A 13854-nucleotide genomic window follows, 5' to 3' on the forward strand; every position below is an offset into this window, starting at 1 on the left:
AGCCCAGAGCCAGGCCGCCTCCTCCTCCTCCTCCTCCTCCTCCTTCTCCGGGCAGGGAGTGCAGAGAGCCTGGGAAAGAGGGAGGGAGCAGCAGAGCCCGCTTGGCTCTTCCCAGCTCCTGGCTCTGCCCTCCCTCCTTCCCCTGCCCAATCTACTTTTAATGATCCAACTGCTGGTGTCCAGCAGCTTAGAAGAGGGGGGCTCAGGGAAGGGGAGACGGCGGTGGGGGGAGCAAGAGGAGCTGTGCACAACCCTTTTTGGCAGCCGGAGATCCTGTTTCATTCCTCCTGCGCTGGGGAGCTCGAAGGGAGATTGTGGCGCTGGCACGCCCCCGATGCGGCCGCGCTCCCCCCGCCGCAGGCCTGGCCTGCTCCGTGCCCACATGCCAAGCCCCAGCTGCTCAGCCCTGCATGGAGAGCGTTTGTTTTCCATCAAGTTTGTTGCTGGGGGCAGGTTCATGTTCCCTGCAGACCGCAGCTCGCCCAGCCGGCCCGCCTGCTGCAGGGAGCGCCGAGCGGCTGCAAGGTAGGGCTCGGCTTTTGCCTGCAAAGATGGGACGGGGGCGGCGAAAGGTTTCCTGTGCCCAGTGCGTCCTCCCTGCTTCCTCCTCCTCCCCTGAGTCCTGCTTCGTCTTGCTTCCAGGCAAAGTTCTGGGCCCAGAAAAGCCAGGTGGGGAGGGTCACTTGAGATGCAGGGGCCGGTGCTGCTTCCCTCCTCTCCTCCCGCCCTTCCCTCTCCGTTTGCACCCTGCGGCTCGTGCAGGAAGCGTTTGAAGCCTTCCGGTTCCTGGAGAGAACCCACACGTTTAAAAAGCCGCTGGTGCGAGCCGGGGAACGCCCCGGGTTGTCTTAGTGCGTGTCAACATGGGCAGGAGAGCCAGGAGGGACTGAGCCCCAGGACTGACCCAGGGCCTCGGTCCCTGCGGGCAGCTGGCATCGCCTTCCCACCTGCACCTTGGTCTGGGGGCAGCCCGGCCCCTGTGCAGAACCTCCAGCGGGTAAAGCACTAATTGTCCTGCCCCTATGGCCCAGGGCATTAATTGTCCTGCTTGCTTAACCCAGGGCATTAATTGTCCTGCTTGCTTAACCCAGGGCATTAACTGTCCTGCCCCTGTGGCCCAGGGCATTAATTGTCCTGCCCCTATGGCCCAGGGCACTGCGTTTCTCCAGTGATACTGAAGAAGATGTCAAATCCTGTTGCCCGAGGTCCCAAAAGTGTTAGAGAGTAACTGGAGCTGGCAGAGGGGTCCTGCCGGGTGCGCAGAGGCAGCGAGCACCCGGCCTCTGCAAAGCTTGGGGGCTGCGGACCGCGAGCTCCCGGGCTCCAGGCCCTGTGGGTTTCTGCAGGAGCTGCACGGGGCCCGGACGAGGAGGTGCTGCGGGGTGAGGAGAGGTGCGGGGTAGGCACGGCAGAGGAGCAAGGTGCGCGGCGGGCACGGCCGGGGGGGCTGCGTGCGGCGGTGCGGAGCAGGGGGCGCAGGTCGGCTCCCCGGCAGGCTGCGGCGGTTCTGGGAGCAGCGCAGCCCTTTGAGCAGAGCACGAAAGCCGGGCTCTGCGGGACAGATTTCCTGCATAGTTCAAAGTGCAGTTGCTCAGCACATGGAGCCAGGGCAAGATCTTCAAAAGAGCTCAGTACCCAGCGTTCTGGAAAACCTGATCGTTTATGCGAGCATCTGAATGGGAGCGGAGGGTTCCAGAAATCTGGTCCCTATTGTGCAGGCTGGCTTCTTGCTGAATACGTACATATGTCCGCACTCCTACATACAGCCAGGGGACTGCTCAGTTAGCGGGTGTAGGCTCTGCACTGCCGACAGCGAGGAGAGCTTTTTCAGACAGCAGGCGGCCAGGATTTTGAAGCTGGAGGATGTGAGTTCGGCTGCTGCCATCACAATGAAGCCGGGGGAGGTTTTATGGTTCGCGGTGGTGGCAGCCAGGACGTTCCTGCCTTTCCCCGCACGTGTGTGTGTAGGTGTGGAGGTTCCTTGTCATTAGCCAGAGTGGCTTGGCTCTCTTCTGTCTCCTCTTGGCTTTGATATGTGAAGTTAAACAATTCCAGGGCTGTCCCGTTAGCGTTTGCAGCATCATGTTTTAGTCCCGCCTGTCGCACCTTTATGATCGAAATGCATTTGGGGCTCAGAAGACGAGAATAAGCTCAGTGGCATTCAGGGGGTTGAAGGACCCGAGTTTGTGCAGTTATTTGGCAAAACGTATTGCGGTGAGGATCTGGCTCCTGCTTCCATTTCTCTCTTCTGTGCATGGCTCTGGCAGCACGTGCAAGTGGGTGACCGCGCATCCCATGGGGCGGGTGCCTGCCTTCTCTGCCTGAATTTTTGGATGGCTCTCGGTGAAATCATTGCAAGTTCTCTCGTCCCATGTGCCCTGCTTTCTCCTTTTGTGAAACGAGATGCGGATATGAAGAAGCTCTCCTGAGCTCGTCGAAATTCTCTGCTGCGTGCTACCAAGTGAGTGCAAATTGTTCCTGCTGGTGGATAACGAACAACCGGTCCCAGCCCTGCCACTGAGAGGCACGTAGCCTGCGACAGGCGTAACTCTGCGCCACAGCTTCCCCATCTCCCTGTCCTAGATAGCCCACGAGACTTGGGAAGTATTTATAGCATGAGAAGCCCCAAGTATTTAAAACATCGTGAGATTTAGTCAAGATTTCATTTAAATTTGTGTTTCGGCACTTAGCTTGTAAAAATCACATTCTCAAGCTTTTCTTATTCACTGCCAAAGCTGTAAATGTGTGCTGAAGAAAGGGGAAAAAAGAGAACGGAGATCCTTGTATAGTGCTGTAGCTCCGGGAACTGAGGCTTTAACAGATACGACGAACACCAGGAGTCCGGTGATAAAATGACGGCTATCGGCAGCCTTGCTAGTGCTCGGTCGGGCACTCAGCAAGAGCAGCGAGGCTTTAGCTGGATTTGCCTCCCTCTTCCGCCAGCTCATCCCAGAGAAAGCTGCTGTGGCCTCGTGGCAGATTTACGCCGGCAGGGTCGCTGGTGGCTGCAGGCGGGCCTCCTGTTCAAGGGCACTGAGAACTCGGCCAAGCCCGCGCTGGAAGGTGCCGCTTTCTGGAGCGCTTTTGCTTCACCTCTGCATGACTTCGCGCCCACCTGCTCTAGCCTTTTTCTCCTGATCCTTTTTTTTTTCTCCTGCTCTTTTTTTTTTCATTTAGCTTATTGTTTGTAAGCTATTTATTCCACTAGCTTCTCTCTCAAAAAAACCAAAACAAACAAACAAAAAAAACGCACAGTGGAGCTCATCCATTACTGCAGTTGCATCTTCCCTCCGACCATCCCATCTCTGGTGTGTGCTGGCAGCCGTAGCCTCGGGGCTTTGCCTGCACGAGGAAGCAGTCAGCATCCTCCTGCAGAGTCGATGAACTCCCGTGTGACTGCCCTGCTCTGAACACACCTTTGGTGGACAGCGAGGGCTTCAGCTTCTAGGTTAAAGCACCCTCGTGAGGGAGTAGCACCAGAACAGGCATTTTTTTCCCCAAAAAAACCAAGAGGATGGATTTTTCTAAGCCGTACATCCCATCCAGGTGTTTGCCTGACAGCAGATCTCTTGATCCACAGACCAGTGACCGCGCCGGCAAGGCTGGAACTGAGCACAAAAGTTTCCGCAGCTTCAGCCAAGCAGGCCGTGCCTTTAGCTGACAGCGGTAGCACAGAAAAGCTCCTGGTGTCGGCCAGGTTTGTCCCTACAGGAGCATGCGGCTGAGGAAGACCGTGAGGAAGCAGGAACGTGTGATGGAGCACGCTGTCCTGTCCTGCCATCCTGTCTGCCAGCCGGCTTGGCCATCCGCAGCCCCCACTGACTTCAGGGGGAGCCATGGCCTGTCACAGGCTTATGTTTTCAGTCTGTTCCCTGAAAACATCTTGGTTTTAGCATAAACACCCAGATAGCGGGACACAAGAACAGCCCCTTCGGTTACAGTCCGTTCCCCGGGAGACTGTAACAGCAGGGTGGGCAGCACTCCGTGTTTCTCAGGCCACAATTTTTCCTTGGTTTGCAATTTGAAGAATCCCATCTTTCGGGGGTTTTAGTGAGAGAAAAAACAGGATGAAGAAATCAATCTAACTAGCCTGGCTCCAGTTAGCAGAGATGGACCCAGCCCAGCTGTTCTCTGCTGGGAGAGGAGGTGGGGAGGATCTCTGGGTTAGATTCAGGCGTAGTTTCTGAGATCTCCACTGACTGATCTCTCTACCTGTGCACGTGCAACACGTGCTGAAGTCAGGATCCTTCCGTTGGCTGTACAGGGTGTATCTGAGAAACCTTTGAAGAAGGGGGAGAGCGAGGATAGGGGGGCACAGAGCCCCTTTGGGGAAATAGCAAGAGGAAAGCTCAGGTTTCTTGAAATCAGCCAGAGCTTGTTAAATCCTTCCCTATCATCTTACCATAAACTGATTCAGGGGCTTCTGTTGATATTCTGCGCTCCAGATGTTGGCTGCAGCTGGGGCAGAGATAGTGGGACGCTCCCAGCCAGAAGCTGGGGCGTGGGGGAAGGGATACTGGGCTCTTGTGGATGGGTGGAGAAGGGAAGAGGAATATGAATGTATGGTTGTAAATCCACCCCTACACACCCTCCTTTCTTTTCCCTTACAACTGCTATTCTCAGCAGAGGAAAAGAGCCTTCCAGTATTCTCTGATTTCTTTTGCAGAGTCGTAAGGACAAGGAAAGACCTAAACAGAAGCACAAAAAACGTCCGGAGTCTCCCACCAGCCTTACGCCAGCCTCAGTGCCCGTCGCTGCAGAAAAGGTACCAAACCCGCAGGATGCGAGCGTGTGAACGCGGGGTGGGGAGAGAGGGTAGGAGGAAGCCGCCAGCGCTGGCTCTCCGAGGAAGTGGGAAGGATGGTGCAGAAGAGGAGAGAAAGAGCTTTTGTCCACTTATTTCGATTCCCGATTCGTCACGTTCTCACTCTCTCTGCCTGACTCCCCACCTCAACGCCCGCCTTGGGAATTTAACGCGGCAGCTGTCTTGATTTCTGTCAGCACTGACGACACAATCACGGAGCTGAACTCCCAAGTGACTGAGCTGTAAGTGCCAGCCTGTTCTGCAGCAGATGTTCAGATTTAAAGCTCTCGCAGAATAGATAAATAGCCGTGCTTTGGCCTTTTCTACTGCGACATTGTAAACAGCTCAGGCAGGTAGGTAAGCAAGGCAAGCTTGTGGGAGGAGGTGTTATCCTTTATTAGACAAACTGATAGAGCTAGGGGGAAAACCAGACAATCTTACATGCACGTGAGATCTTCACAGTGCATAGTAGGGGTCGCTTTACTGTGTGAGACAACGGGAGGCTGGGTCCCGTTTAGTTCCTCCATTTCAGGAAAATTAAGGCAGACAGGCACAGTGTGGTGGAGCTGTTTTGCTCCTGAGGTAAGAAGAAGGAAGGTTTGTCTGCCCAGAGTCTGCTCAGTGCCCGGGGCTGGTGGGGCAGCGTCAGGATGTCGGTGGGTTTCTGCTCTTCACTGCTGGAGCTGTGCTGCCGACGTCGGCTCTGGCACCTGGCTGTAAATCAGGACAGCCCTGAGCTTTCTGTAATTCGTGCCAGATCCAAACTCCAGTAAAGCAGAATAGACACAGTGGAACTTGCCTCAAGCTTGCATGCAACAAGGTGAAGGCCAAGATTGCAGTTTTTCAGTGTCAGGGAACAAGCGAGGTTACTCCAGCGCGTGGACCTTTGGAGTTGTGCCCTCCTCGCTGTAGCGGGAAAAGAAATTAATGTAGCTCCTCAGCAGGGCTGTTCTGGTGTAAGTGAGCCTATGATTAGGGCCAAGCTCCTGCTAGAATAAATAGATAACATGTCCCTGGAATGTCCTTTTGGGCACAGAAATGCTACTTGGAAAGGCTCGTGTGCCCGATACGTGGCAGGGCTGCCTTGTGAAACTGAAAATTCACAGGCTAGCAGTGTCTGCAAGTGTGAGAAGTGCTGCAGGGACGGTCTGGAAGAAGGAAAGCTCCTGCTGATCCGCATGGGGTTGTTCTGGGTTAGGACTGGAGTGGTTTTTCTATCTTCTGTGTGAGGCCAAGCGTGGAAGCAGGGAGGAGATGCAGGTGAGAGCTGAAATGGCGAAGGCGGCCCTAGGCTGGCAGAAGCAGAAAGCTGCAGCGGGACAGAACGGAGGACTAGCTTCGAGCTGCAACCACCCCTGACGTACCTGTACCTGTGTCGAGGCAGCTCAGCTCTGGCTTTTGGGAACAGCAGATTGACCCAGTGAACAGAGCTGTCGGGAGCTGATGGCCTACGAAGATTATTTTCAAACTAAACTGAAATCCAAACCCTGACTCCTGGCCAGCTAGAGTGGTTGTTAGGCACTTACCCACTGTCTCCTCCAAAGCCCTGCCAGACCTTTATAAATGAGGAGGGAAGGGTGCAATTCAGTTTTACAGGCAGCTTTCAACTCTTTGTAAGCTAAAATTCAGGAGATCCTAATTACTGTAGCTGTGCTGGAGTGACAGGGTTTTAGTGTTTCCCTAGGGAGTTATTATTAATCCTCATAACAAAGAATGCATTTCCCTTGCATTTTTGTGCATAGTTTCTCAAAGCATTGTTCGAGCTCTCTGTTACCAAAAAGCACCCTGCACAAACCCCTCGGGCTGGTTGTGTGAGGCTTTCTGGATGCTTGCACCAGCGCAGCATTGCAGTGGTTAGACTAACGTAAAGCTCTGAGAACACATTAGTGTGTTAACGTACTATGTCCAGACAGTTTCCTCTTTGAAGCCCAAGCCATCTTTGTCCTTTCTGGGTTGTAGCTTAGCGCTGCTCGTCCCAGCAGAGTGTGCTGGGGGGCGGGTAGGGTACACGCGGCAAAACGAAAGCTGACACTGGTGGTGTGGCTGTGCCGAACAGCACTGCTAGTCCCTCTTGTGCCACCGTATCCCACTTCCTCACTCCCTCAGGCAACCCCGCCTCTGGGTTCCCATTTTTCTTTAATTTTGCAATCCAGATTTATTTTTCAATTCCAATTTTCACCTACTATGGTGTCCACCCTGTGCTCCCCTCTTGAACCGTTTAGTGATGAAGAAGATCCTTTGATGTGGTTTCCTCTTGAAATCAGTTGTGCTAGGCTTCTGATTTCTGCCAGAGTTTTGAGTGTCTCACTGAAGTGCTTCCCTGTGTCTTCTAGGAACCTAAATGCCATTAATATCTGACACCTGGGCCTGACCAGGCTTCCGTGCCCCATCGGTGCAGTGACGAGCTCTCACTGCCTCACTCTGGTTTTGGGGATGAACACACTGAAAACACAGCGGTGGCCTCAGCTCTCATCTGCACCGGAAAGTGAAACTAGGGTGTGAATTCACAGCACATAAATGACTTTTCATAAGACCTCTTCTGAGCTCTCCTCCTGCCTCTGAAAAGTGTCCTCAGGCAACGCCATTGCCGTTGCTCTCAAAGAGGAGCAGATCTTGCTCGTGGGGCACAGGAGCATCCCTGCAAGAGAGCAGATGGACTGAAAATCCCCCAGAGGTGCTCCTGGGCTAGGGCTTTTGGATGGATGAGGGGGGTTTGCAGAGAGTAGGTTTGTGCTGGATGTAGACTCTCGTTTGTTGTCATGCTGGCTGCCTGCAGCTCCTGCAGACTTTTTGGGGAGTGGGAGGGAAGCAGAAAGCATCCCCTCTGTGTAATGGTGTCTGGCTGTAATAGCTCCTAGCTATTTCATGTGGTCCATCCAAAAACCCCGAAGTGCTGCCAACTGGTAATGCTTTTTGAAAAGCCTCTTGGAAAGATGGCATTCATGGGGAAGGCCTGGGGCAGAGCAGGGTTTCTTGCCAGGGGAAGAGCAATGAGGCTCACCAGCAAGCCTTGGCAGCCAGGGCTGCCCCGGCTCTGCAGTCGCACGCTGCCAGGTGCGTTCTGCAGGCGGTTCCTGTGCTTGGGGTCTGTGCTCAGGGTCTGTGCTCAGGGTTTGTGCTCGGGGTCTGTCCTCGGAGCTGGAGCTCGGCGCTGGCCGTCCGTGTTAGCAAGCACACCGAGCGGCACGCACCGAGCCTCCCCTCTCCCCCCGCGACGCCGCCGGGGAGCCGTCCTGCCGCTCTCCGTTGCGCTCGCAGTAAATCTGCGGGATCGCAAGCCACCCCAGCTGCCTCCTTCTGCCAGCTGTAGACATCACGATCACTTGTTGACACACACTCGCACATGCTACGTGTTTTGGGCCGCAACATCTGGCTCGCTCTGGGTTTTGTAATTGAAGCCGCGGATGCCAAGGGCTCCCCGCACCCACCCCCCATCAGGTGCTGGGAGAGGGAGCGCAGCGGGGCCAAGGGCTGCGGCTGCAGCCGCCACCGGAGGCGGGGAGGCTTTCCAGGTTTCCCACTGTTATTTGAGCTCTCGGCGTCTACCGGCAGGCCTGGGGCTGACAGATCCCGGGAACCTCTGCGCCGCGCTTTGCTCGGGCAAATCCAGTAGCGGTGATGGGGTAGGGGCTTGGGGGGGGGAGGCCGCCGCTTCCCCCTGCTATCAGAGCGTGTCTCAGCATGAACGTTCGCAGCAAGCATCCCTGAGCCTTCTAGCATCCCTTGTCCTGACATGAGTGTGAATTTACCAGGGACATCAGGGAGTTAAAGATGCGGTCTCCAGCCCATCTGTGCCTCCGGTCCCTACCTATAAAGACCAGCGGCAGCACAGCGCTGCCTGATCTCGCTGCTGACATGGTCAGGCTTGCCAGTGGCTTGGATACAGACGCCGTAGCTCGTACGAGCGCTTTGCCCGAAGATCCTTGCAGACTCATTTGACCTCTACCGAGCGATCCGGCCGGGGAAGGCAGCTGATGCTTACGGTCTGGTCTGCCTGGGTGGCTGCTTCAGCACATCGCTGTGTGCCGTGTGGGCTGGAGGAGCTCCTGCTCTCGTCGCATTGTTCCTTGTTCGCGTCCTCCCTGCTTCCCCTCGCCAGTAGTTTAATCCAGGGCAAAGCAGCTCTGTGTTTTCGAGGCTGCACCGGCCTCCCCCACCCCTTCTGCATTTCGTCAGTGGTTCCCTCTAGGAGCTCGCCCCGCCAATCAGGAGGCAAAGAGATGCTCTTCTGATTTCCCATAAATAAATTAATGAATGAAGAGCTTGGGTGCCGCACAGTGTCACAGAGAGGCCGGGAAACAGGTACGGCCCCTCGGGGGACAGCGAGTGCCGGGGGGAGGAGGTGCGTGCATGCCTGTGCTCGGGTGCCCGCGCGACTTTGGCTTCACTTCTCCCGGCTCAGGGGTGAAGGCAGGAGTTTCCCCGCCAGCCTCTCACCTCCAGCTGGGGCAGCAGGCTCGTTCCGATGACGTTTTTTACTCGGCTGCTTAAAACAGAGCTTCAAAATGCAACCGCTGCCTCATTTTGAAAGGGAGCTCTCGCTTCCTCAGTGCTTCCCTGTTTTTTTTCTCTGCAGCCCGCACTCCCCCATGCACACCTGTTTGCAAAACACACGGAACGTCGGCGTTTCTGCACATGCACACGTACGTACAGTTTTCCGGGCTGGAGAAAAGCCAAAGGTCTGGAGCTTCAGACCTCTGTGTATGTCCAACGTAAGCAGCCAGCACGCAGGTTTCTCCGGCCCTGCCTCCTCTAGGCAGCAGCCCTGAGCTGGAGAATCTGCTTCCTTAGGGAGCTGACGGGATTGCAGCCCTCGTTACTATTATTAATATTGGCATTAAGGTAGCGGGCCCCTCCCCTTCAAATCACGGCCGTGTTGTGCTTGGCAGTTCTCATGTGTCTCCTGGAAGGCTGCAGTGCCACACAGAGCTTGCAGGCTCCACGGAGCAAAGGGGGGAAGAACCAGAGGCACAGGGAGGGGAAGTGATTTAGGGCGGTTTCGGTTTCCCTCCCTTTGCTCCCCAGCCGCAGTGCCTGGGCCCTCGCCCCACGTGCAAGCTCCCTGGGACGGCTGCTGGAGAAGGGCTCTCCGCGGTGCAGAGGGCTCACGGTAGCCCCGTACGGTTCCGTCTGCTGTGACCTCTTTGGCAAACGTTATCTAAGATGGCATTCGGCAGTAGGTAGTAAAATCCTGCCCCCAAATCTCTGGGAGATTGGGGGGGAGGTCCGTGAGGTCAGATCAGCCCTGCAGGTGAGTGTCCGGCCATCCACCGCCAGCTCAGCCTCTCTCCCCCCTCTTTTTTTTTTTTTTTTTGCCTTTAATTTTGCAATTAAGATTTATTTCCCAGCTCAGGTTTCCCCCTTCCACCCTGCACTAATTCATTACTTGCCCTGCACTCCCTCCCTGACACTCCAGATTTAGAACATGTCTCCTCACGTGGTTTCCCCCTGCCCTCCCGTGGCCTCGTGCACCTTGTGGGGAGCTCCAGAGAGAGAAATTTATGGAGGGAAAATTTGGGGCTTTGCATATCTGCCGGGACGTGAGCCATCTCGTTCCTGTGACTTTGTGAACAGTCTCAGGACTTCCCGTAGCCCCCAGGCACCGCTCTCCTTTCCCCCTCCAGGCAGATGTGGAAAGTCGGAAAGATTTTCACGCTCCCTCTGAGCTCATAAATCAAGAAAGCTTAATCTCCTACATCCAGGAGTCTGTGATGAGAAAATACAGATTCCCCCTTCTCCCCCCCCTAATTTCCACCACTCCCTTCCTCCTGTCTTTCATATTCCCGGCACATCTGGTGTGTGTTAGGCTGCCAGCTGTTGCATTGTGCGGAGTGATTAAACCATGTGGGAGGAACGGGGGAAGATTTTTATCTGGGCATTCATGAGTCTGCATTACAAGCCCTTTTTTCTTTAGCTCTCCCTAAGAAGAGGTCATCTGGAGTCAGGGGTAGTGGAATTTAAGAACGGTTTTGTGCTTCTCCGTGTCTCCCTTGTATCTGCTCTCAGTGAGAAGTGAAAGATGTTGGCGTTTACGTACAGGTGTTGTGTTCTGGGCTGCGGCCATCGCATTGGAACCACGTCTATGATATCGATTTGGTTGCAGCAATACCTTGCAGGAAGCGGTCTTTGAACGCTGCGTGTTTGGCTTTGAAGTGACTTGAAGGTGAAGGTTCCACATCCTAGCGTGGGTGCCCCGAGGAATCTGGTTTTCAGTTCGTCCCACCCTGCTGAACTCCCACACTTCTCTCTCTCAGCCCAAGCTCCTGGATTTCCTAGCATCTGCCCGGCCTCTTCATCCCCCTTGCTTCCCTGTCTCCCGGAGGCTTACATGGGGCTTGGGTAGCATCTGTTGTCGTGTGGTCAGATGCTGCTTAACAACGTCACTGTGCAGAATATTTGCTGCGGTAGGTTTGGAAAGCCCCGGCCTGGCAGCGGAGGTGTTTCGGTGGATGCGTTGGGAATCTCCCGTCACAGCAGAAGGGCGGGCAGGTTCTGCCAGGTGGGGTGACCTTGCGGAGAGCAGCACACCCGAGAGATGCAGCTGGAATACGTATTTGAGTCGCAGCAGTTTTCGGATTTTCTTTGGGCTGAGGAGCCCTCTGAGGGTGGGCGCTCCTCCCGGCCACGGTGCTGGGAACCTGGTGTCTGTGCTCGGATTGTCAGCGCCCTCTTTAATTCCCTGCAGTGAGGTGGGATGAGTGTAATCCCTAGGGGTATAAAGACTGATGCCACCAAGGAGCAGTAGAGGGGAATGCTGCTTTTCTCCTGTGGGTAATGTCAGCTGGCCATCGCTTCGTGGGCAGGGGGAGCGATTACTTCTCTTGAGGGGAAATTGATAAAAAGAGCCCCTGCTGCGGCCACATCTGGCCCAAATGAGTGACCTCTGTGTTTGCTGCTCGCCAGGGCTCCGCCAGCCACCATGAGGGGAGCAAAGAGACCTCAGAGGTCGGGAGATCGGAGGTGAAAGGCAAGAAGTCCTCAAGCCATGGCAGCAGCCACAAGGGGAAAAAGACGGGAAGTGGGAAAAGCTCGGCTGGCTTCAGCTCAGCTTCCTCCAGCGGGACCTTCCAGCCTGCAGGTAAGGGGCGGAGGAGAAGCCAGAGAAGAGGGGATGGGGGTGATGCTTCGCTTCACCAGTAAGCGCCTTGAAGCTTTGCTGATCGCTCTTTAACTCCTTGAAGAGAAAGGGAAAAGTCTCCTTGCTACTTGCTCCGTGCACGGAGGGAATAACCGGGTCGGGTGAGTGTTACGGCTCCCCTCCTGCGCAGGCCTGCTGCACTGCAAGGCAAAACAGATCCAGATGTCTGAGCGGAGGGAGGAGGGAAGGGGATACTGCGCGCAGGCAATATGGGCAGCACCTGCCCTCTCCTCCGTAGGTGGTACTGTCTGCAGGAGTGCTTTAAGGAGTGCCGGGGGAGAGACCTGAGCCAAAACCTGATACCCGGGCTCCCCTGAGCTTTGAGTCAGAACCTTGCAGGGCTCCCATCTGCTCCGATGTTACTCGGTCCTTTTTCGAGCTGTTGTCAGAACCGCTCGCGTGCTTCGTCTCCTGGGACCCTCATCAGGGCGGGAGGGAGGGAGGGAGGGTGGTGGTGCAGGGCCTCGGGGAGCAGACACACGCATGTTTGGGTGGAGGAAGCGGCTGGTGTGCACCGCTCGTGCTCACCAGAGAGCATGAGAGCAGCTGGGGGGGTGGACCAGGGCTGGAAGGTGACACAAGTGTCCTTCAGCTCAGTCTCTGGCCTGTGCCAGAGGACCTGCATTGTTGTGACCGTGCTCTCGTTGCTTTGCGGGCTGAGTTATTGCCACTGCGAGCCTTCCTACATCTGCTTCCCCTCTGCTTCCCCCAGGCACCTCCTGCAGCTCCTTGCAGTGCTCCCAGGATTTCGTGACATTCCCCAAGCTCGAGCAGGACGACGAGAAGTACCGGAAGCCTGTCTCTTCCTCTTCTTCTTCGCACTGCTCCCCTCTGTATGAAGGCCAGAAGGGGGATATCTTTGAGCAGAAGGTGATCTTCTCAGGCTTCGGGTCCATCATGCGCTTCTCCACCTCGGCCGTGAGCCAGCAGCGAGGCCGCGATGCCTCCCCCGTGGACTACAAGGCCTCGAACCCTGTCAGCGGCCCTTCGGTGGGGAGCAGCGGGGCCGCTGGCGGCAGCGGCGGCAGCAGCAGCAGCCACAAGCGCATGCCGTCCCTCAGCATGGAAGAGGGAGAGGTGCTGAAAGAAAAGAAGCACAAGGGCAGCAAGAAAAATAAGCACGGGCCTGGCAGGCCGAAAGGGGGCAAAAGCAAAGAGATTTTGGGTGCCCAGCTGGCTGGGTCCACGTCTACGTCTTCGTCGCCCTTCTCCGGGGGCTCCCTTGTTAGCTCCAGCATCAGCAACTCCTCGCGGCCCTTCAGCCACACGGGGAACCTGCCCAGCCTCAGCATGGAATCCCCACTGCTGAGTTCAGGTATGTTTCCCCTCAGGGCTCCAGGTGTGCGCGGTTGCTCCCAGCCCTGCTCTCTTCAGCATCGTGTTTGGCTGGTGTCTGAACCTGCAGCTGCCCAGGGTCCGGTCCCTTGCTTTCATTCCCAGAAGCTATAAAAATCCGGGTCTGGTCTCCCGTTTCCATCTTAGTGTTCGTCCCACAGTCTCCTCTGGGTCAGCTTCTCTTCTCCGTGGAGCTGGGAGCATTTCAAGCCCTTCTCTCTCAAGTGCTGGAAAAGCTCAGCAAGCCAGAGCTGAATTTCTGAAGCGATACAGACAGGGGTGTTCGCGGGCCAAACCAGCACAACCGCAATCCGACCCCAAATGAGGGATTCTCGTGAGTGGTTCAAGTTTAACCCCTCTTTTCAAAGCAAAACCGTTCATCCTGGTCTGACCACATCCACGGAGGGTCGGAGGACGCCGTTAACTCTGCCGAGAGGCTGCCAGCAGTTCCCGGCCGGAGTCCCCTGGCCTGGCAGGGCTGAGGGCAGCGGGGACGCGTGGCAGGAAGGGGTTAAGGCAGCAGGCAGAGGAGGGGCCTGCAGCTCGGGGCTGAGGTTTGACACTGTTCTGGCAGCAG

At 55.9% G+C, this 13854-nt stretch overlaps 1 protein-coding gene across 2 annotated transcripts in view; it reads left to right on the forward strand.

Annotated features, from left to right (window-relative positions):
- The window catches only part of MLLT6 (MLLT6, PHD finger containing), a 45328-nt gene that overhangs the window by 17640 nt on the left and 13834 nt on the right, over positions 1-13854 (forward strand). For both annotated transcript variants that reach the window (XM_083808779.1, XM_083808780.1), the window contains exons 8-10: positions 4667-4765; positions 11708-11882; positions 12655-13257. In XM_083808779.1, coding sequence (XP_083664905.1) covers positions 4667-4765; positions 11708-11882; positions 12655-13257 — 877 coding nt within the window. The remainder of the gene's footprint in view (positions 1-4666; positions 4766-11707; positions 11883-12654; positions 13258-13854) is intronic.

Source organism: Anser anser (genome assembly GCF_964211835.1).
Source record: "Anser anser genome assembly, chromosome: 23".
NCBI classification, from domain to species: Eukaryota; Metazoa; Chordata; class Aves; order Anseriformes; family Anatidae; genus Anser; species Anser anser.